General features: G+C 40.8%; 1 protein-coding gene and 1 long non-coding RNA gene across 3 annotated transcripts in view; one reads left to right on the top strand and one right to left on the bottom strand.

Moving 5' to 3' along the window:
• Nucleotides 1-22,081, top strand: part of TTLL7 (tubulin tyrosine ligase like 7) — a 118,756-nt gene extending 96,675 nt beyond the window's left edge. For both annotated transcript variants that reach the window (XM_075181990.1, XM_075181989.1), the window contains 4 exons: nucleotides 1,248-1,328; nucleotides 4,168-4,328; nucleotides 14,910-15,083; nucleotides 19,303-22,081. In XM_075181990.1, the coding sequence (XP_075038091.1) occupies nucleotides 1,248-1,328; nucleotides 4,168-4,328; nucleotides 14,910-15,083; nucleotides 19,303-19,417 (531 nt within the window). In that variant the 3' untranslated portion in view covers nucleotides 19,418-22,081. The remainder of the gene's footprint in view (nucleotides 1-1,247; nucleotides 1,329-4,167; nucleotides 4,329-14,909; nucleotides 15,084-19,302) is intronic.
• LOC142098969 (uncharacterized) lies at nucleotides 3,910-9,802 on the bottom strand. The gene is made up of 2 exons (XR_012678459.1): nucleotides 9,501-9,802; nucleotides 3,910-4,414 (listed from the first exon to the last, which is right to left on the bottom strand). It is a non-coding gene; the product is annotated as an uncharacterized LOC142098969 (long non-coding RNA).
• Nucleotides 22,082-22,432: the final 351 nt, after the last annotated feature.

Genomic DNA, 22,432 nt, shown 5'->3' with positions numbered 1-22,432 from the left:
GCCATAGAACGCAGCTACGTCCAATTCACCTTAGAGCGCAAAGCCTACGATTTCATGGGCAGAACGGGGAGCTGATTGGGCGTATGCACGTAGTCCGTGTACAGTAAAGGCGTGCCAAGCTCAAGGGCACACACTGCAGTGTCTAATTCAAGATTTGGTTACTTGATTTTCAGTCGTATCACTTGCACCAGTTACATGTCTGAGCCTGATTCATTAAGGAACTTAATGAATCCCATGCAAGCAAACTTATATTCGCTTACGTGGGTTTCCTCCGGGTACTCCGGTTTTCTCCCACACTCCAAAAACATACTGGTAGGTTAATTGGCTGCTATTAAATTGACTCTAGTCTGTGTTTCTGTGTGTGCGTTAAGGAATTTTCGGGCCTGATTCATTAAGGATCTTAAATTGAGAAACTTCTTATTTCAGTCTCCTGGACAAAACCATGTTACAATGCAAGGGGTGCAAATTAGTATTTTGCACATAAGTTAAATACTGACTGTTTTTTCATGTAGCACACAAATATCAACTTTAAATTTCAGTGTACAAATAAGCTATCAAGTATTTGTGTGCTACATGAAAAAACAGTCAGTATTTAACTTATGTGCAAAACAAAATACTAATTTGCACCCCTTGCATTGTAACATGGTTTTGTCCAGGAGACTTAAATAAGAAGTTTCTCAATTTAAGATCCTTAATGAATCAGGCCCCTGGTGTTAGTTCAGAGTGATAGTGATGATGTATACATGCTAGAATATGTGTTTTCAATCAGGAGAAACTGTAAATATTTAATTTATATATAGTAGGCATTCATAACATCCTGCTAAATGTATTTTATTGAAAAAAAACAAAACTTTTTTAATGTTTTATCATTAATAACTCTATTCTTAAGAGGTGACATTAAATTAATTTATCTTTCTGTGTGTTCTTTTGTAATTATATATTCTACATATGTATCGGACGAACCCTAAAGTGTATTGTCTGTTAGAGCAGAGCAGATATTTCTCGACTACTCTTGGCCAGGTAATGTATTTTTCTTGCATTTAGTGCAGTTCTTGGTCCTCCTGTAGTTATACTGTAGTCACACAGTTATCAGAATAACACACATATACAAGACCGATTTTGATTGTTCCTTTAACCAGGGACAGAGATTGAGGTGCAAAGTACAAAGTAGGAACATTCGCTCTCTGCACCCGTTTGACAATTTTTAATTTCTCAATTTATGAATGTTTCTTACTTGTATCATACAGATAAGGGATAATTGGAGATATCACAAACCCAAGGTGGCATCGTACTGGTTGATAAAACTGGATTCTGTAAAGCAGAGAAAGGTAAGACCGGCTCCGTTTCACTCAAATGGCTGCTTTCAATGTTCATCGTGTAATGAAAAATATTAGTGCACCATAAAATGATAATCGGGGGCAGTCACCCACACACAGTGCAGGCAGCCATTTTGTGGGTTGAATGAGAACGCAGTTGGTAGACATCACTGAGGCAGAATTTAAATATTGGTTCAGGCCCCCAATATGGCTGCCTTCACTGCGTACCTCACAAAATTCCTCAGTGAGGTCACTGATTTCCAGACAACTCCTGGACAAGATTCTTTATCGTATTGGCTCAGCCTATAAAATGGCTGCCTCCGCTACATGTAGGCCTCAGTTGAACCTTTATTTGCAATTCCATGCCATTGAATGAGAGAACATTGCGTTGTCAAGTAAGAGTGCCTCAGGCCAAACAAGGGAACGTTAGTTAAATAACCTAAAATAAATACCTTCTCTGAGGTAAATGTCTAGCATGACTCATAGCATATTTACAAATATATTATGTATTAGTATCAGGAAATGTGAACTAGATGGGGTAATGCTGGTTTTCTAAAGTGCCTCTGTTTATGTGGTGAATATTGCAAGAAATATATATATTTTTTATGTTGAATGGTAAAGAAGGCTAAAACCTTCCCTCAGTGTTTTGGGAATGCTTCCAGTTTAATTTGAAGTATAACACAACACCACTGTGTCCCACATGAGGTAACGCTCTCCAGCTTGTTACACTGCCATGAATGTTTGGCAGCAGTAGGCAAATGAGATACAATTAATTCAGTAAGAGGGTGGGGAGTGTGCCCAGGACGAAGGTGACGGCCATTTCAGTTGTTATCCGATGGTTCCACTTATCTCTGCATAGCTGTTTACCAAGCTAATTTTGTGCCATAAACGTGTATGCTTTATACCAACTGGTGCCTCCCTTCTGTAAAATGCAGACGTGTAACTCTAGGCTAGAGTGGTAGTGCCTATTATAATCATTTTTCAGCTTTGTGATGTCAAATTCTGGTTTCTGACATCACTTTTAGCAGCCCAAATTGAAAAAATTAGATTTCCGTTTGGGGGCATGTGATCATTTAAAGGTACAAGCCCCTCTAAAAAGAGGTGTGGGGTTATTTTTAACATAACTGACTCTGGTTAGCTGTAAGGGGTAGATTTGTCAAACCTTCTAAAAAGGAAATGGCGGTAGCAACCAATCAGATTCCACCAGCATTTTCTAGAATGTACTAGATAAATGATAGCTAGAACCTGATTGGTTGTTATGGCCATTTTTCCTTAGCGCCCATATATACACGTCCTAGCACATTACGGTTGCTGTGGTGACAGCGGGGTTTGAATATTTAGCTCCTGGGAGATGGGGGCTGGGTGAATTAGGTTGATCCTGTTAAATTTGGGCTAAGCCCAAGAAAGCGCCTGTGCTTGCTCCCGAAGTGTTGGCAAATGAGCCCTACTGGGGCTGTTCCTCTGTGTTAGTTGAACCAGTATGATACATGCATAGGCAAACCGAGGGGGGTTTTCCTAGTGCCTGGAAACCCCTCTTCAAGCCTGGGGCACTGTATGATTGAGGTGGCTGGATCCTGTCCCCGCTTCACACGGCTCTGCTTGAAAAGGGAGAGCTGCGTGCACCTAACAGTAGTGCACGCAGCATTGCCCATGTATATTATGGGGATAGGAAAGGTTGGAGAGCAGCCAAGCACTGTCTAACATTATAGCCACGCCCCCATGCATGCTGGTCACACCCACTGGCGGAGTGGTGTGGAAACCCCCTCTACAAATCCTGCGTTTGCCCCCGACATATACATAACAGCAGGAGATCAGACGTGCGGCCGCGTGACACGTGATAGAGACAGGAACACTTACCCTGTCGTTAGGTACAAGGTCCTAGTGCTCAAATCATCCCAACTTATTCCACTAACACGGTTTATTTTCCCCCACAAGGCAGCAGAAACTCTGATTTGCAAATGGTTTTATTATCCATTGTGTGGATTTGGTTTAAAAGAAAATGTGTCTGCATTATTAGGAACGATCCATAATCTCGCTATAAACCCTGAGAAATTTGGAGGAGGTGGATCCCTAGTACTAAATTCTGTACATATCACTTTACATTGAATTGACCTAGTCAAGACCGTTCCTAGATACTACAATCTTCAGTCATAAACCCCAGACCAGGTAGACAGCAACAGGATACACCTATATACAAACACACCTATATAAACAGACAAGTGATTATATACGTATTTACTCCCTGGTTATAATAGAAGCGCCATTAGCTTCTGTTACAGCTGTGAGTCTATTCTGGGTAAGTCTTTCAGATTTGCACATCTGGACTCTGCAATTTTCTCCCATTCTTCTTTGCATTATCGCTTAAGTATCATCAGGTTGGACGGGGACCATTGGCTAACAGCAGTTATACAATCATTACACATATGTTCAATGGGACCGAGATCTGGGCCATTACAAGACCAGCAATTAGGAAAAAGCTTTACCGTTTTGTTTATTTCACATCACGGAGTATTTTGTGTTTTGAGCGGTGATAAGAAATCCTGAATAAATCCATTTTGGTTCCACGTTGTAATGAAATGTGAAAATACCAGAGTGGGCAAATACTCTTTATAGTTATATAGGTATGGGAACCAGAAAAACAAATTGCTGCTCCTAATATCATACACAGATAACTGATTGCGGTGATTCTCATTCTACAATCACTGTAAGGGAAGGGAAGGCCACAGTCGGTGTGGGGGCAGACGGGGCTAACTTTTAAATGTTGTTTATTATATATTACGCGTGGTGTTCCAAATTATGGGAAAACCTCAGAAACCTTCACGTTCCAAACATTTTCTTTTATTTCTTTTAGATCTTGGATATAGTGAGAACCAACATTCGTTCTGTTCTCCTGCGCATCTGGAAGGTGTCCGACGTAGAATGTTTACACTTGTACAGAAGTTTTAACCGTGTGTTTAACCGTCTCCTCTGGAGTCACGGCCAAGGGCTCTGGAGCTGTTTCTGTGACTCCGGGTAGGCTGAGTATAATTTTCTTCCTTCATCTCCTGCTTCTCCTTAGCGATATGTTAGGATAGAGAAGATTTAACTGTGTTTACATGCTGAAAGTCAAGAGATCATGCATTTTTTAAATACCTTTTAAATGGGGCTTTCAGCTGTTTATTCAGAACTGTGTACAATTGTGTTATAAAAATGACTGATTACTCGGTAGGTAGATTTGGCTTAGTTTCAAAATCTTTGTGCGCACTGATCTAAATGAAAAGTATCTCTCAGAATTGCTGCAGTTTCCCACAGAAATCTAATTTCCCCGTTTGTAATATATTGAGATGAGCAGTACCTGAATGTGGCTGCCTCGGAGCACAGAGTTCTCAGATGAGATGCAGTGTCAGACACTTGTCTGCTCTGTAAAGGAGTATAATGCTATACAAAATACAGTGTTTGTTTAGATATGTTCTTATTAAATAAAATGCCACTGTTTTGACATTAATATATATGAAATGTGTATTTCTACCCTCCTGATGTTCCTTTATACAATGAAATGTGCTCTTTATTTACCCCTCTGTACCAGTGTGTGCTTTTCTAACTGAGCCATCAGAGTGTGAGTGACAGTCTTACAGACTTGCTTTGTGTGGATTGGAGGACTTATACACCTGGCATAGTAAATAGTAAAAACGATTACCACCGGCAGGAACAGTGATGTCACAGCAGCTTTAATGACTGAAAGCTCAACTTTTTGCTCTGTGTTGTATTGCATCTAGCATACCGCCTATCATTAGAGCCTTAGGGGTGATTTAATTTCATCCATAAGTCCTGCCGATTGCACATATTTCCGCCTATTATGGTAAAACATCTCTGCTCATTTTCCTGTGCACCTCTGTGAACGGAGATTTCATTCAATACATTGAGGCGATGTGTGGACTGTTCCGGAGACGTATTGCGCTGAATTGAATCTCCCCCTTAGAGTATTTAAAAGCTGCACAAAATTTGACCACGCCCCAGTTACTTATCCACGCTCTAATCACCAGCCACTTCCACATGTGGACTAAATCACCTTTTCAATTAGCCAAGCTCTATCCCTTTAGGAGGGGGCCATGACTTGGGACTGTCCCGTGGAAATTTGGACTCCTTGGGGGTCTCACTGTTCCAAAAATGTGTTATGTGGCTTAAGCTGTGTGTAATGCAATGGAAGGTAATATTTAACAGAGCTGCAGTATAATGTCACCATAATACTGAACAATGTGTCCACTTGTATATTTCATACATGAACATTTACATTTTAGGGTTTATTTTTCCTTTAAAATGCCAGTAGTTTTATTTGAAAGATTTGTGAGTAACATTCTGAAACGTACTCTGGAATTTCCAAAATAATCATAATATATAATAGACTTTGATTTATACAAACCATACCCACCTGTAAGTCTAATACAATCAAAACTGTTTGTTATTTAAAACTTGCATAATATAATCTAATATAATGCAATTGCATAGAATGGCAGAGAGCTGAAAATGACGAGGTTTGTGGGCAGTTTGTCATACAAGGTCATATGTCTCATGTACTCCTCATTTTATATGTTCAAAAATGCCTTTTCATATCAAATGAAATCTTGGGGTAAATGTATCAAGCTGAGAGATTTCCGGCGGGTTTAAAAAACCAATCAGATTCTAGCTATCATTTATTTAGTACATTCTACAAAATGACAGCTAGAATCTGATTGGTTGCTATAGGAAACATCTCCACTTTTCAAACCCGCCGGAAAACTCTCGGCTTGATACATTTACCCCCTTGTGTCCTGTTACTGCATGCTATTGAATGCCAGACAAACACAATGTCATCGTGTGACACTGGGGGTAACGCACAGTTGGTCGCCATATGGGCGTAAATTGCTCCACCTTTCCCGTTACAAGAAGTCGGAAGTGTCGGCTGCATGCACACATATACGTACATTCGCTTTTTGAGCAGGCGCAGAACAGAATCGCGCAAGTTATGCTGCACAAACTGATGTCCAACCCATGTCCCCTGACCAATGACGCTGTTTTATTGAGCAGCATACTTCATGTTACCCCATTAGAGCTATGAACATGGCATTATTACATGCAAATCTGCAGAGAGTTAGGGTTTGCTGCGCTTATTAACTTGTCCACATATTTTAGAAACTTAAAGTGATAATAACCATTGTATACAGAGAGCGCGTGTTCCCTTTATGGATGAAAGCCGTAGCATGTTTTTCACCTGTACTGATAGACAGGATACGCTAATATCTGGAGGGCACATCTGGGATGACACGTGTTTCTCATGATACAGATATTACTCTGTATTTTCAGATGTCGTGTCTGCTCCAATGACAAATGTGAACAATTAGACCAAAATAACCATTTACAGACTGTATTGTTTATCTCATGGTACATCGCATGACAATATGAAAGTCTTTAACATCTCTCGTCTTCTTTTAAATTCTTAAAACATGTTAACTTTGTCTGATTAATCTATGTGGACAAGGTCCTCATTGGAAACACACTTGAAAAATGGCAGCTGAGAATTCATAAGCACATGATCTAATTATGTCGTACTAGAACCATAGAGTACAGTTGGTAAATACATGATACATAATATGTCCTATAAACTGTCTACCTTGAAATGTTCCTCTTCCTCTCCAGTACTTCTATGCAGCCATCACGTTACTCTGCAGTCCCTGCAGATTTATGATTCAGGCTAGCGCTATGACCAGGGCTGGCATCAGTGGGGTCCAGGGTGTGTAGCAGTATGGGCCCCCCTAGCCCTTGGCTCAAACAGATGGGGGGGTCTCTGCAGTAAATTAAGGGATATGGCCGGCTCCAGTTCTAGGCAGAAGTTGCTCCTGAGATGTGAGGGGTGGGGAGAGGCCTCCACGCTGAATTAAGCAATGTCGGGGGCCCCACGGCTTCTGCCATTTGCTCCAGCCCCAGGTGCACATCTTCCCAAGAGAGAGGGCCTGGCTCTCAGCCACGACAAGGCAGCATCCCTGACGTCATATGATTAATAACATCACAGCGCTGTCATTGGAGAGGAGCCGAAAGGAGCCAGCAAGAAGAAGCAGATAGGGGAGTAAACTACTGTGGGGGGGGGGGGAGGGGGGCTGGGTGACTGAAGGGAATGAGGGGAAGCCAAATGTTGGGTAGAGGATAACTTATAAAGGGGGGGGGGGGGGGACCCTGCCTGTTACATTTGTACTTTACTGGTGTTAACACTTTGGAGTATATTTACTAAATTGCAGGTTTGAAAATGTGGAGATGTTGTCTATAGCAACCAATCAGATTTTAGCTGTCATTTTGTAGAATGCACTAAATAAATGAAGGCTAGAATCTGATTGGTTGCTATAGGCAACATCTCCACTTTTTTTCAAACCCGCAGTTTAGTAAATATACCCCCTTGCCATTTAAGCTAAACATGTTCGAGCCGGTTTGATTAATATACAAACTGACTCCAAAAGGGACAGCATGGTGGCTTAGTGGTTAGCACTTCTGCCTCACATCACTGGGGTCATGAGTTAGATTCCCGACCATGTCCTTATCTGTGTGGAGTTTGTATGTTCTCCCCGTGTTTACGTGGGTTTCCTCCGGTTAATTGGCTGCTATTAAATTGACCCTAGTCTGTCTCAGTCTGTGTGTGTGTGTGTGTTAGGGAATTTAGAGTGTAAGCCCCAATGGGGCAGGGACTGATGTGAGTGAGTTCTCTGTACAGCGCTGCGGAATTAGTGGCGCTATATAAATAGCTGCTGCTTCTGATGGTCAAACTTGTTCATATTGCTCGAATTTAGCTCCACTTTTTGACTTGAGCTAACGTTCGAGAATTTACAGCAAATTTTCCTTAAATCTTATTCAACAAACTAATGTTGTGGTCTTATGACTTTAAACTGATAAACTGGTTCAAGCTGCAAAATGCAATTTGCAAAATCCAGATTTATTTAGTATCTCTCTTTAGTTTCTGCCTTTTCTAATACCAGCAAATGTGGGACTTGGCGAGCCTCCCACCAACATTTTACACACTTCATTTCTCCCAATATTTGGTTCCGTATTACCCTATTACACATACATACTTAGGATTTTGCTGGTAATCATCCTTTGCGCATACCTTCTAATTTGTTTCATTCACCTTCAACTTTCTTTCACAAAATACCAGGCTCAGAGCCAGCGTGACGATATCCTATTATCCAGTTAAAAAAGTTCAGAGGAAATTTTTTTTTTTTTTAAGACCTGAAAAAGTTTTTGAGCGTTTAATCTTCCATTTTTATTATTGTCTGAGCTGCTATATGGCTTTAAACCTCCAAGCAATTTTTTTTTTTTTTTTAAAGAAAACTATTTACTTTAAGCATCTTTTCACTTGTTTGTGATGCTAGCTTCGTCCGCAGTGCTGGAAACATTTTCCAGGCTCCCATCTTGGCTGTCATGACATTTTTTCATTAGAGAGTTCTGGAAGTTGCCCAGAAAATTACCTTACTTATATCAAACTGTATAATACGCAGCTTTTGATGTGAATTTTCTTTTCAATGACTCTCTTTGTATAGTGATTTGGCAAATATATGGAAGACTTTATTTCGGGAATATTAAAGAATTGGCTTTTTTTTTTTTTTTTATCAGGAGGAAAATACTTGGGGATGATCTATATAAAGATTGCAAAACCTGAAGTCCATTTTCAGAATAGATAACTTTATCTTTTTTTGGCTTCAGTGGGGAAAAAAAAACCTTTAAATCATAATGTGCCCTTGGCTTTTGAAATATATGAATAAATCTCGTACAAGAGGCTTGTTTAAAGTCCACCAATGGAAATACAAAACGGTCGACTCGGTAAAGAGAGAAATGTTTCATAACAAAACCGGTTGACAGAGGAGATAGTTCTAGTTTTTGATTGGATTGTTAAGCTTTTGTAAAGGGAGCTCAAAAATTCATTTCAGTCTCCTGTTAGGATTCGAGAGAGTGAGAAGTATATCCTTAGCCTGATATAGTAAATCTACCAGGAGACGCCAATCAAAATAAGATGTGTTTTCAATTAAATAAATGTGACATCTACTAATCAGACTTGCCAGGCTCGGAGACCGAGTAGAATTATTACACCAACTGATCTTTCGTATCGTACTGTTCAGTTCAGCAGTTCGTTGTCATCTCCCTCTGCCACCAGTAAATCTGTGTTTAGATTGAGTTTAACATACTGACCTTTTATTTGTCTAGCAGACTTGGGTGTTTAATATTCTCCATGCCACGCTTGCCTCTATCTCCGTGCTGATCATTGTACCGAACTCCAACCCCAAATAGTACCATCTGTCTTTTCTGTAACTCAGTCTGTCATCGTGCCAGCCTGCAGTTCTTGTGCCATGGACAAGGTCACATCGCAGCAAGCTGCTAAGGCGGAATCTGATCTGTGCCTGGTTATGTGTGACACGATAGACCGAGCAGAACCGGGTGCCTTTATATAATGCGAGTGGGGATGTATATAGAGATTCACAGCAGGGATACAGTCTGGGGTGCTGCTAGTGCTAGAAAAGAGAACTTGGAAAACAGATTTTTGCTCAGTTGAAGTGATTTTTACAATTTAAACAGTCTCTCTAGGATACAAAAGTATTGTGCACTCAAAAAGGTGGAATCCATCCACGACCCACACTCTTCCTACGACTACTGTCTTGTCTCACGGAGCTAATATTAAAGTCTTGCCCAGTTTGTGGGAGGGGGTGAGTGATGTGTGACCTGCATGTGCCTCTGTGGTCATTCACTGGACACTGCCAAATATACATGGGCTATAGTCCTGATGCTCACCCCATTCATACAGAAGATGTACGCTAATTTTGTTGTCAAAACAGCAAAATTTGTTTCTATTTTCTTTATTTTAAATTATTCCTAAATGTCCTAAACTGTGCACACTATGTTTAATTAATTAATGAAATTCCATATTTTATTGGTCAGTAAGAAAACACTCATGGCTGTTACGTCAAGGCTAACCTTTTTGCGTATTCTTAATCATATTTGTCTACTCTCCCGGAATGCCTGGGAGACTCACGAATTTTGAGGAAGGTTGGGAACGCTCCTGGGCCCTTGTGAAGTAGGCGGGAGTCTTATTGATATAAGTTGCTACCGATTGCGTTTTCATGACCTAGGCATCTAAGTTGGGCACAGTGAGAGCATTCCTAGCAATATATGCAGGAATGCCCTAGGCTAATACAATTGTCGCGCCCCCTTCCATGCCAGGGCTCCACACCATCCTCATTGTCTTCAAGCTTTACCATGGGAACATGTCAAGATTAAAACTTTTCTTTTATGTTTTCAATTAGAGAACAACTATTCTCTTGTGCTTTAAAGAGAATTTGAGTTTCTATCTCATCCTTTCACAATTTTGCACCCCTCCAAAGAAAAGCCTCACGCCCTAGGCTGCAGCCTAGTCAGCCTATTCGATAATCAGGCCCTGAATATATGGAGATTGTGTACATATTTTTACAGAAAAGTGTAAGAAATTGCATTCAATGTTGCAGAGCTGGAGCTTTGTAGAGGGGTATTTTTAAGGGTTTTTCTTGCAATATGAAGGGACTATTTCCACTTGACAATAGGACTTGAGGTTTGCAGCGGCTCGGTGCAGGCAGTCTCTGTTTTGCCCTATACTTTTAACGGGACTCGTTTTGTACCTCCATGTTTCGCTTTGACCGAGAATCAACTTCCAAGCGCACAATGTAACGAAACACACAAAATTGCTACATATAATGTAGATGGTCCCAATGTCCCCTGCAGTATTTTTGGAGAACAACTGATAAGTGAAATATAATGAAAGGGGTGGCTGTGACGTGGTATTGTTTGGTTGGACTTTGATGTGACGTTTACATGTTTACACTTTTGCACAGTGCGGCTCTGGAATTTTCTGGCATCTGTTGGTGACCACTCTCTGCGGTCAAGAGACGCCTAGAAAAACAGCTAAAGTGCACTTGGGGGATCGTCCTGACCACATTGTTGCAGAACCAAGATGTTTTGCATTGTGCAATGAGTGTGTTCCACCAACAACCTCCTCTGTGAGCTAAATATGGCTGGTAAGGGTATGAAAAGCTTCATGGAAGTCTACCGTGTCCATGCAGTGGTTTAAATAGGGGACTCTTGATAGGATGGTCTCCGCACTCAACCATTCAGGTGACTACTCTCATTTGGAACAATAAGAGGGTACTTTTATGTGGTGGGGGTGGGGGGAGAGGCTTAGCACAATTTTTTCCTACAATAAATTTGATTGTACAAGTACTTAGTGGTGATGGAGATTGCACCTCAGTGTATTCTGTCAACTGAAATCCTTATGCCTGTTCCAGGTCCACCTTGTGATTTTTCCAGGCCCACCTTATGATTATTCCAGGCCCACTGTATGCCTATTCCAGGCCCACCTTATGATTATTCCAGGCCCACTGTATGCCTATTCCAGGCCCACCTCATGATTATTCCAGGCCCACTGTATGCCTATTCCAGACCTTCCTTATGATTGTTTCAGGCCCACCTTATGATTATTCCAGGCCCACCGTATGCCTATTCCAGACCCTCCTTATGATTGTTCCAGACCCTCCTTATAATTGTTCCAGACCCTCCTTATGATTGTTCCAGGCCCACCTTATGATTATTCCAGGCCCACCGTATGTCTATTCCAGTCCCACCTTATGATTATTCCAGGCCCTCCTTATGATTATTCCAGGCCCTCCTTATGCATATTGCAGGCCCTCCTTATGATTATTCCAGGCCCACCTTATGATTATTCCAGGCCCACCTAATGATTATTTCAGGCCCACCTTATGATTATTCCAGGCCCACCTTATGATTATTCCAGGCCCTCCATATGATTATTCCAGGCCCTCCTTATGCATATTGCAGGCCCTTCTTATGATTATTCCAGGCCCACCTTATGATTATTCCAGGCCCACCTAATGATTATTTCAGGCCCACCTTATGATTATTCCAGGCCCACCTTATGATTATTCCAGGCCCTCCATATGATTATTCCAGGCCCTCCTTATGCCTATTCCAGGCCCACCTTATGATTATTCCAGGCCCACCTTATGATTATTCCAGGCCCACCTTATGATTATTCCAGGCCCTCCTTATGATTGTTCCAGGCCCTCCTTATGATTATTCCAGGCCCTCCTTATGATTATTCCAGGCCCACCTTATGATTATTCCAGGCCCTCCTTATGATTGTTCCAGGCCCTCCTTATGATTATTCCAGGCCCTCCTTATGATTGTTCCAGGCCCTACTTATGATTATTACAGGCCCTCCTTATGCATATTCCAAGCCATCCTTATGATTATTCCAGGCCCTCCTTATAATTATTCCAGGCCCACCTTATGATTATTCCAGGCCCACCTTATGCCTATTCCAGACCCTCCTTATGATTGTTCCAGACCCTCCTTATGATTGTTCCAGGCCCACCTTATGATTATTCCAGGCCCACCTTATGATTATTCCAGGCCCACCGTATGTCTATTCCAGTCCCACCTTATGATTATTCCAGGCCCTCCTTATGATTATTCCAGGCCCTCCTTATGCATATTGCAGGCCCTCCTTATGATTATTCCAGGCCCACCTTATGATTATTCCAGGCCCACCTAATGATTATTTCAGGCCCACCTTATGATTATTCCAGGCCCACCTTATGATTATTCCAGGCCCTCCATATGATTGTTCCAGGCCCTACTTATGATTATTACAGGCCCTCCTTATGCATATTCCAAGCCATCCTTATGATTATTCCAGGCCCTCCTTATAATTATTCCAGGCCCACCTTATGATTATTCCAGGCCCACCTTATGATTATTCCAGGCCCACCTTATGATTATTCCAGGCCCTCCTTATGCCTATTCCAGGCCCTCCTTATGATTGTTCCAGGCCCACCTTATGCCTACTCCAGCCCCACCTTATGATTATTCCAGGCCCACCGTATGTCTATTCCAGGCCCACCTTATGTCTATTCCAGGCTCACCTTATGTCTATTCCAGGCCTACATATGCCTATTCCAGGCCCACCTTATGATTGTTCCAGGCCCACCATATGATTATTCCAGGCCCACCGTATGTCTATTCCAGGCCCTCCTTATGTCTATTCCAGGCCCACCTTATGATTGTTCCAGGCCCACCTTATGATTATTCCAGGCTCACCTTATGATTATTCCAGGCTCACCTTATGGGGGCTAAAGTAATAAAAACATTCAAATATGTTATAGTGACATATGAAATAAAGACAGTCCCAATGTCTCCTGAGTGGTCCATAGGCAGTACTCCCCCTTCCTCCCCTGTGCCCGTTATTGCAATGATGTGGAAACAGATTTCCTGTAAATTATTGTCAGAAATGCATCTTCCATCTGCAGTACAGGACAGGGGAGGGCTGGCAATTTTTAGCCTGGGGGGCAAGACACGACTCAGCAGCCTATTTTAATGAAAAAAAATGCAGGTGACCCAGCCCAAGGTGGCACACTCTGGGACCAGCCCGGGCGGCAGATGCCCCCCTGCCCCTGAATACAGGTAAGAAGTAAGACGTCAGAATAATTCCATATTCGGGGCTGTCCCTGGTTTGTAAGTGTGAGATGCATCTGCAAAGCAGTATTTGGTGCAGGGCAATGTGCTCTGTAACGAGGTATTTTGCAGCAGTTGAAGTATAAGTCCCAGTATGGTACAGGTTAATGGACTGATACATTCAATTCCTTAAAGAAAATAAAACTAGTTACAGTTCCTCCCTGCTTGTCACCAGGCCATTGCTGTCCACTGATAAAATAGTGTTTGTTTCAAAACTGTAATTAGACTATTTGAGATGTGTAATAATTTTGCCTATAGCGACAACCCTGTTATGATAGAACAAGCTCAGATCCACCATGCTGGTATTTTTTTTTTTGTTTTATTTTACAAAGTATTTCCTTGGTTTTTGTTGACACACATCAAATAGAAAAGAAGCAAATTGATCCGGGGGGACGCCGGCGCACACATCCCTTCAATCAGTCATTTCAAGTACATCAATGCTCTTACACAAGTGAGATTTGGGAGCTGGTCAGGCAGGCAAGAGAAAATGGAAATCATTAAGTTTTTACTATGCTTAGAAACACGCAGAAGTCGCCAAATTTATTTACATCTCTTTTTTTTCCCCCCCCTTGTTCTTTTATGCTTGTTTGATCAGTGCATAGCAACAGGAATTGAATTTACTGCTGTCACCTATTTGTTATTAGTTTACTGTGATTACTCTTCGCAGTGTTCCAAAGTTTATTTGGAATTAATCTATATTTTTTTGTCCGTCATATTTCATAACTGTTAAAAGTATCTGACAATAAATCAGGTGATCGCTGTAAACAGCTGTGATGGGCAGAGCTTCAGGGGACAGCTGAATAATAACTTTTTTGGTTTTTTTTGTTTTTTTAAACTTAAATATTAACTTTTTATTTTTTTCATATTTTCTCCATCTGTTGGCGTTTGGCTTAAACTATGCAGGTACGTTCCAGCTATGCAGGAAAAGTTCACGTTTCCGTGTCCCCTACCCCAGCACGGCTAAACCTTCTGTTTTGTTTAATGCTCTTATTTTGGCATTTGTGTCCGTGAGCATGAGGTCATCTGTGTCTACTTTGCCAACAGCACCTCTTGGGAGACCATATTCAGCAAAAGCACAGAGGTCGTGACACCTGATCAGCTCCAGTGCTGCCACCGACTGGTCCAACTCTGCAAAGACTGCCTGCTAGTGGTTTACAAATATGCAACCGATTCACACGGCTCTGTGTCGGCGGCGAGTCCAGATGGAAGCGATACCAGGTATTCTTTAGAACCCTTCAACATTTCCCTGGTAAATTCTGTTACAGCTCAGTTCTAATCACATTGAAATACGCTAATGCCAGAGATGGCTTTTCTGAAGGATGAAGTGTTTTCAGGATCATGTCTTGGGATGCTTTGTACATATGGTTAAATTATCTTCTACATATCTGCAAAACAGCTGCCAAACTGCTGGTCAAAACCACCGCCTGGAAACGGATTGTAGTTTCCTCCCCTAAGTGAAAAACAACGCAAGATGAGCAGCTTGGATGTTTCCTCCCTAATAAACTACTTTTTTGTTGTTTTTTTTTCCGGTAAATTTACAAGCATTAAGGGCCGTTCTTGTCCAGAGCTGTCAGTCATGTATCGCTAATGAGAAACAGATATGTGCTGTGTTTTGCATTCCAGGAAACTCTTGTTAGCCCACCCGACATAACCAAGCCTTGGCTCTCCCACTGTAGTTGATCATTTTGTCACTAGGGGGCACTGTTACATAGCTGGCTGACAACAGATATTGTCGTCTAAGCTCTGATGGGGAAGCAAGACGGGACATAGTATTCATGTTGATTAAATCAGATATGCAGAAAAAGTAGTTTTTGTGCAGAATTATTTATCTCTCCATATTTTATTCAATAATTACAAATAAATAAAATCAAGATAAACCCTAACAGGTTACATTTGGCCTTAAATGATGGTGCCTTGAAAATCCTTAAGCACACGGCAGCTATTACACTGGGCATTCCGATGTTAAGCCGCTTTATCCAGGAGCAACATGTCACAGAATCCCCTGCTAGCCTCTGGCTTGGCATGATGGGACTTGTAGTCCTATAGCAACAGGAAATTTGCAGTTTGCCTACCTCTGGGTGAGCATTGCATAGTAGCTCCCAGAATCGGGTTATTTGTTGTATATTATCTACCAGAATCTGCATTGTATAGTAGCCACAAGAATTGGGGCTTCCGTTATATTGTAGCCTACAGAATACTGGTCTGCTTTATACACTTGTCACCAGAATTAGGATTTTATGCACTTCCCAACAAGGTTCGAATTGTATGCTAGGCATAAAAATGCAGACTGGCCTCTGCTTTGTATAACGTCCAACGGAGTGTTAAGCTAGCAACAATAACAACTTTTCTAAATATTCTCCTGTTTTTTCCCTTCGGCTGCAGATTTTTACACATTTCTCTGGGGGTATTTGGCTTTAAGTGTCGTGCGCAGGATTACCCCTCGTCCTGGAATTCCCCTATCATTTTTGTTCCACCTGGATCTCTCCTTTATTACACCCCAACCCATCGGCAAATCCTGGGGGGTGAGGGGTGATTTGGGCGTTCGCCCCTCCTAGCAGGTGCGTGCTGTAGAGTGCCCTGCCCTCTTTTTTGACAGCCGCACAATACATTCATGAGCCTTTCGGCAGAGATCCTGCTGGGCTGCTCTGATTGTGTTTTAAACACAATCAGAGCGGCGGGGCGGCATACTATATGAATGTATTGTGCTACTGTCAAAAAACGGGGGCACTAAATTGCCCCTTGCGAATCAGTCTAGGGGCGTGATTCATTAAGGATCTTAACTTAAGAAACTTCTAATTTAAGTCTCCTGGACAAAACCATGTTACAATGCAAGGGGTGCAAATTAGTATTCTGTTTTGCACATAAGTTAAATACTGACTGTTTTTTCATGTAGCACACAAATACTTAATAGCTTATTTGTACACTGAAATTTAAAGTTGTTATTTGTGTGCTACATGAAAAAACAGTCAGTATTTAACTTATGTGCAAAACAGAAAACTAATTTGCACCCCTTACATTGTAACATGGTTTTGTCCAGGAGACTTAAGTAAGAAGTTTCTTAAGTTAAGATCCTTAATGAATCAGGCTTTAGGTCCACCCCTCCCCAACCCCACCACAGAGCAGAATGAACTGACACTGTTGTCGTCCCAGCTTTATTTGTAGACCATAGATTCAGACAAACGCACAACTTCCAAATACAGAGCGGAATGGTCTGTAAAGCAGAACTGGATGATTGTATCACCGAAACAAAACAGTCTGTTCTGCCATCAAATTCTATGTGCAACAAATATTTTGCCGCAACTTTGCTTATCTCTAATTGCCCGTTACCGTTGTAATTGGCTTCATTTGATTGAATCAGATCTGTCAGAAGACCTATAACTTCAGCGGTGATTGACTGACAGAGTTACAGTATGCGTTTAACAGAGAAGTGACAACCTTAAATATACCAGTGTTTTTGTCTTAAAGGACTTTCCCACTTGACAATAATATTTGTTACAAAATGACTTGGAGTGTTAGTTACATGTGCACTGGTGACGATCCCTGGAAAGACCTTCATCCTGATTGATCTCTCTCTCCCCGTCTTTATTTTTTTTCTGCCCTGTTTGTGCAACAATTTATCTCGGCTCGCTGTGAACCGTGTTATTAACCATCTCATCCACACTGATTTGCAGCATTACAGTCTGTACATACCTGTGTCTCGCCCATTATCCATGCATGTCATTCTGCCTCTGCTATCTCTATGTTATTAAATAAATACCTCATTTCAAAGGGAAGAAGTAAATGGCCAATTCTGACTAGACCCTTACAAACTAGGGGAACGGCTGAAAAACATTTCAAAAGTAATTGGAGCCGGTGGCGTGTCAGCATAAAAGTCAATTGCGTGTGTAATACTCCAATTGAGTGTGAAGTGTTTAGTGCGAGTCGATTGTCTGTGCTCAGCAAAGAGAAGACTTTTACCAGGATACTGGCGCTTTCCTGACTTACCTCAGAACTGAACAACAATACGAACTGAGGCACCTGAGCTGCATTGGGTCAAAGTATTTACTTATGTTATATAAAAAAAAGGCCATTCTATTGCTTAAAGACATAAAACATAGAAACATAGAATTTGACGGCAGTTAAGAACCGCTTGGTCAATCTAGTCTGCCCATTTTTTAACCTATGGTAACTTCAAACTCTATTTGATCCTTATCTATTTGTAAGGATATCTTTATGTCTATCCCAAGCATGTTTATATTGCTCTACTGTAGTAGCCTCTACCACCTTTGGTGGGAGGCTATTCCACATATCCACTACTCTTTCTGTGAAGTAGTTTTTCCTCACATTCCCTCTGAAACTACTTCCCCCCAGTGTCAGTACATGTCCTCGTGTTCTAATACTTCTCTTCCCCCCAGTGTCAGTACATGTCCTTGTGTTCTAATACTTCTCCTCCTTTGTAGAATGTTTCCCTCCTGTACCTTGTTATAACCCTTGATATATTTGTAAGTTTCTATCATGTGCCCCGTTCCCTTTTCTGCTCCAAACTATACATATTAAGATGTTTTAGTCTTTCCAGGTAAGTTTTGAGCTGTAGGCCATGCACCATTTTAGTTGCCTTTTTTTGTACCGAATCTAATGTATTTATATCCTTCTGGAGATACGGCCTCCGGAACTGAACACAGTATTCTAGATGAGATATAAGATATAAAAAAATCTAAGGAAGTTACGAGTCTTTAAGCTAAAAGATGTGTTTGGGAAAAATGCGGATGGCAAGATACAGAGGAAGGCTAAACCAAATGTCCACGGGCTGGATTTAACCCTTTAAAGAAGTTTGTGGTCTTCAGTCACCCAATAGATTTCCTTTGTTTTGTGGTATTGTAGAATATATATCTTTTAGGATCCAGCCAGAGAATACATTCCTTCGTTCTAATATGTGAACATGTGTATGAATGTGTCCTCTTCCGTTCCTAATACTTTTGGTTTTTAGTGTTTAAAAAAAACCAACAACTTTTTTTTTTTCTTCAAACTTGATATTTTTTGAAGTTAGAAGAATCAGCGACAAAAATAATATGTACCCAACATCTTTCTGAGGAACAGGTTTGCGTATAAAATATCCAATCCATATACCCAGTGCCTAGTATACAATAGAGAGCACATACTTCTCCTTACCCGCCCACTGTTATGGGCATTTACAGACCCTGCCAGGGTAAGAGGAGTTGCCCATAGCAACCAATCAGATTCTAGCTATCATTTTATAGAATGTACTAGATAAATAATAGGTAGAATCTGATTGGTTGCTATGGGCAACAACTCCACTTTTTCTTTTTAGAACGTTTAATAAAACAACCCTGCCTGACTGATATATAAAAGAGTTGAGACTGAGTTGCAGCTTATATTATGACCTTTTCATGGCAAATGGTTTATTGTCTAATTGACTTTCTCTGTGCAATCGTTCTAGGTACCTACTGCCGGTGGTCCCACAATTCAGCATTAAAATGGCGTCTTCCAATGTCGGCCCGTCTGGATTGCCTCGGTCCAGCTATGTATTTACCTCTAGACTCCACCAGTACTGAAGTAATGGAATGCTCAGTGCCCTGTAAATAATAGCACTTTTATTTTAAATCTGATTTCATATGGTGCTAAGCACAGCTATTATATGGCACCTATGGAGAATCACTGATTACTTACCACAGATATTGTAAAGTATGCTAATTTGTTTACAAGATCCTTGAATGTCTAGATGCAGAAGTAGTTTGTCAGGCAAAGCCTTTTTTATTATTTTCTGGCATAGTATACAGCGTGTAAGCCAGAGAATGCTAACTTATTTTGCTTGTATGAGGAATGATGTGCTATTTGTTATATATTACCCTTCTATTAAACAATTACTACAGTTCCCTTGTCACCTGTGCACAGTGCAGACAGCCATTTTGTTTGCTTAGAGAAATTCACCAGTGATGTCACTGGTTCCTAGTGAATTGATCATTTTCAGTCATGTGGATTCACCGCACAAAATGGCTGCCTCCCCTTTGTGTTGGTCGCAGGTGTACTTTGACATGCTGAAACGCTGATAAAAGCCTAAAGTAGATAAGTAGAATAAACAATAGGGGAAAAAAATAAAAGTGAAAATACGTTTATCTCTGTAGCAGTCTGTGGAGGAAAAACACATATCAGACAAACGTTAATGTACAATACCCATTCCATGCCTTGAAAATACTGCATTTATTTAAGAATCTACGCAGAGGAGATCCACTCATCATGTTTGCATCTGAATGGGGTTTAATCTCGCTTTTTTCTATAAATGTTACTTCAGACATACCAAAATAGCAAACAGTCACATGTTCAAACACGGTAGCATAATATTGTTGTTTTACTAAATCTCCGTCAGAATGAGAGTCACTTAAGACTCACACGACTAATTTTTTTTGTGCCGATTCTCTTAATTTCAGGGTGTGCCGGCTTCCCTTTCCTTGAAACTGGCCCCATAAAAGGGGGATACACTGGGAATGTTCATGGTGGAAAAAGTGTAAATTTTGCACCTAATCCTTACTTAGCCAGACACGCCTCATTCCGTCCCAATGCTCCCATCAGTAAGTGCAAACATCCGCCGTGCCACAGACGCCACCATTTTGGCTCATTTTATCATGTTGAATTCCTTCACATTTTGGTGCAGAAGTATGAAGGGGATGTCACAGAAGATTGTTTACGTTGCAGATTTGCACTTTTGCATAGTCGTAAATTAGCCTTATTATGTGTGCACATAGGGGACCCATATATATGTATTTTATCCCCCTCACATTTTCATGAACCTGGGTCTGTCAACAGGGGAGGGCTGGCAAATTTTAGACCAGGGGGCAAGACTCGAATCCGCAGCCTATTAGAAACATTGTAAAGGAAAAAAAAAATGTCGGTCACCCAACCCAAGGTAGCTCAGTATGGAACCAAGGGCTGGGTCATGGAGCAGATGTTCCCCAGCCCGGCCTGTCCCTGTCTGTCAATGATTTTTCTTGCAATGATCCCTGATGACCCTTCTACCTTTTATTTGAGATTGTGCCATTATTACAGAGCTTCCATTACAGAAATTACGAAATGTGTGTTGTTGTTTTTTTTTTTAAATTATTATTTATTTTTTATTACATGTTTTTAAGTATTTTTTTGTTTAATTTGAAAATGCATTTTTTATTTTGTACAATGTGGTCTCTTGTATGTACAGTAGATGAGTTTGCTAATGAGCCTAATGTCTAATGTCCTCATTTGCGTTTTCTGTTTATTTCTTAATGCATCGTTAAGGCATTTTTAATTGCGAAGTGTATTAATGGTACTGTAAACAATCCCCATTGTTGTAATACACATTGAAATGTAAATTATGACCTTTTGGTAGCTCGCCGACTTGTAAAGTGGTTTTCATGTGTGTTAGTTGTGATGAATGAATCATTATTTTGTGCATCGGCGATTATAAAAACACTGAAACAATCTTCCCTTACACAGCAGCTGATAATATGTTACATACACATGTTTACTACCAGGTAACCCTTAAAATGTACATTGGTGTTATGATTTCAGAATAGTTTGCGTTTAGAACCAAATCTAAAAAATGAAAAAAATTTCCAATTGTATTATTTGTAAAAAGGAGCTTAAATACAATTCCCAATAATTCCCATGACCAAAATACAATTTTGGCGCATTCACAAATGTAAAATTTAGCCAGAATCAATGCTTTTGAGCCTGAATAGAATGTGAGTGTTATTGATCCACTATTTTTAGGACCTGGACCTTTTCCCTTTATATGCAAGTACTTTCAACGGTATTTTTTTCTTTTAGTGTCAGTAAAATACATTTAAAGCTTGTCAGCCCTGTTTCAGAGGAAAATCCTTCTCTATTCAAAGTAACGTGTAACAAGGGGCAGATTTGACATATGGAGCTAGACTTACTAAACTGCGGGTTTGAAAAAGTGGAGATGTTGCCTATTGCAACCAATCAGATTCTAGCTATCATTTATTTAGTGCATTCTACAAAATGACAGCTAGAATCTAATTGGTTGCTATAGGCAACATCTCCACTGTTTCAAACCCGCAGTTTCGTAAATATAGCCCTTGGAATGCTGTGGTTACCTGGCTGTTCTAATCTGTTCACAAATGCCCATATATTTTGTCACAGACCAAAATATACCTCCCAACATTTTAACAAGCCCCACCCACAGTTTGCCCAAGCCACACCCACATTCTGCTTCACCGCGAATCGCGTCATTTTGGGGTGCCTGTAGCAGAATGCTGGAGATTTGCCAGCTCTCCCGTGAGTCCGTGAGACCGACCCCGAATTTCGGGAGTCTCCCGGACATTCTGGGAGAGTTGGCAAGTATGCCGTAACTTTACTGCTCAAGGCAAACTAATAAATGCTGCTTTGCCTCAATTATTTAAAGTAGCCATAATGCCTCTCCTCTTGCAAATAAAATTAAAATCTTAACTTGTATTTTAGTATTTGTATCTATAGGCAATATGGATTTAAACCATTTTGCGAGCCTTTATTTATCAACCATTTAATTGATAATAGGGTTAAAAAAAGACGCAGATCCATTGAGTTCATTCTTTCAT

This window comes from Mixophyes fleayi, chromosome 8 (genome assembly GCF_038048845.1).
Source record: "Mixophyes fleayi isolate aMixFle1 chromosome 8, aMixFle1.hap1, whole genome shotgun sequence".
In the NCBI taxonomy this organism is placed as follows: domain Eukaryota; kingdom Metazoa; phylum Chordata; class Amphibia; order Anura; family Limnodynastidae; genus Mixophyes; species Mixophyes fleayi.
This window is presented reverse-complemented; position numbering and strand designations above follow the sequence as displayed.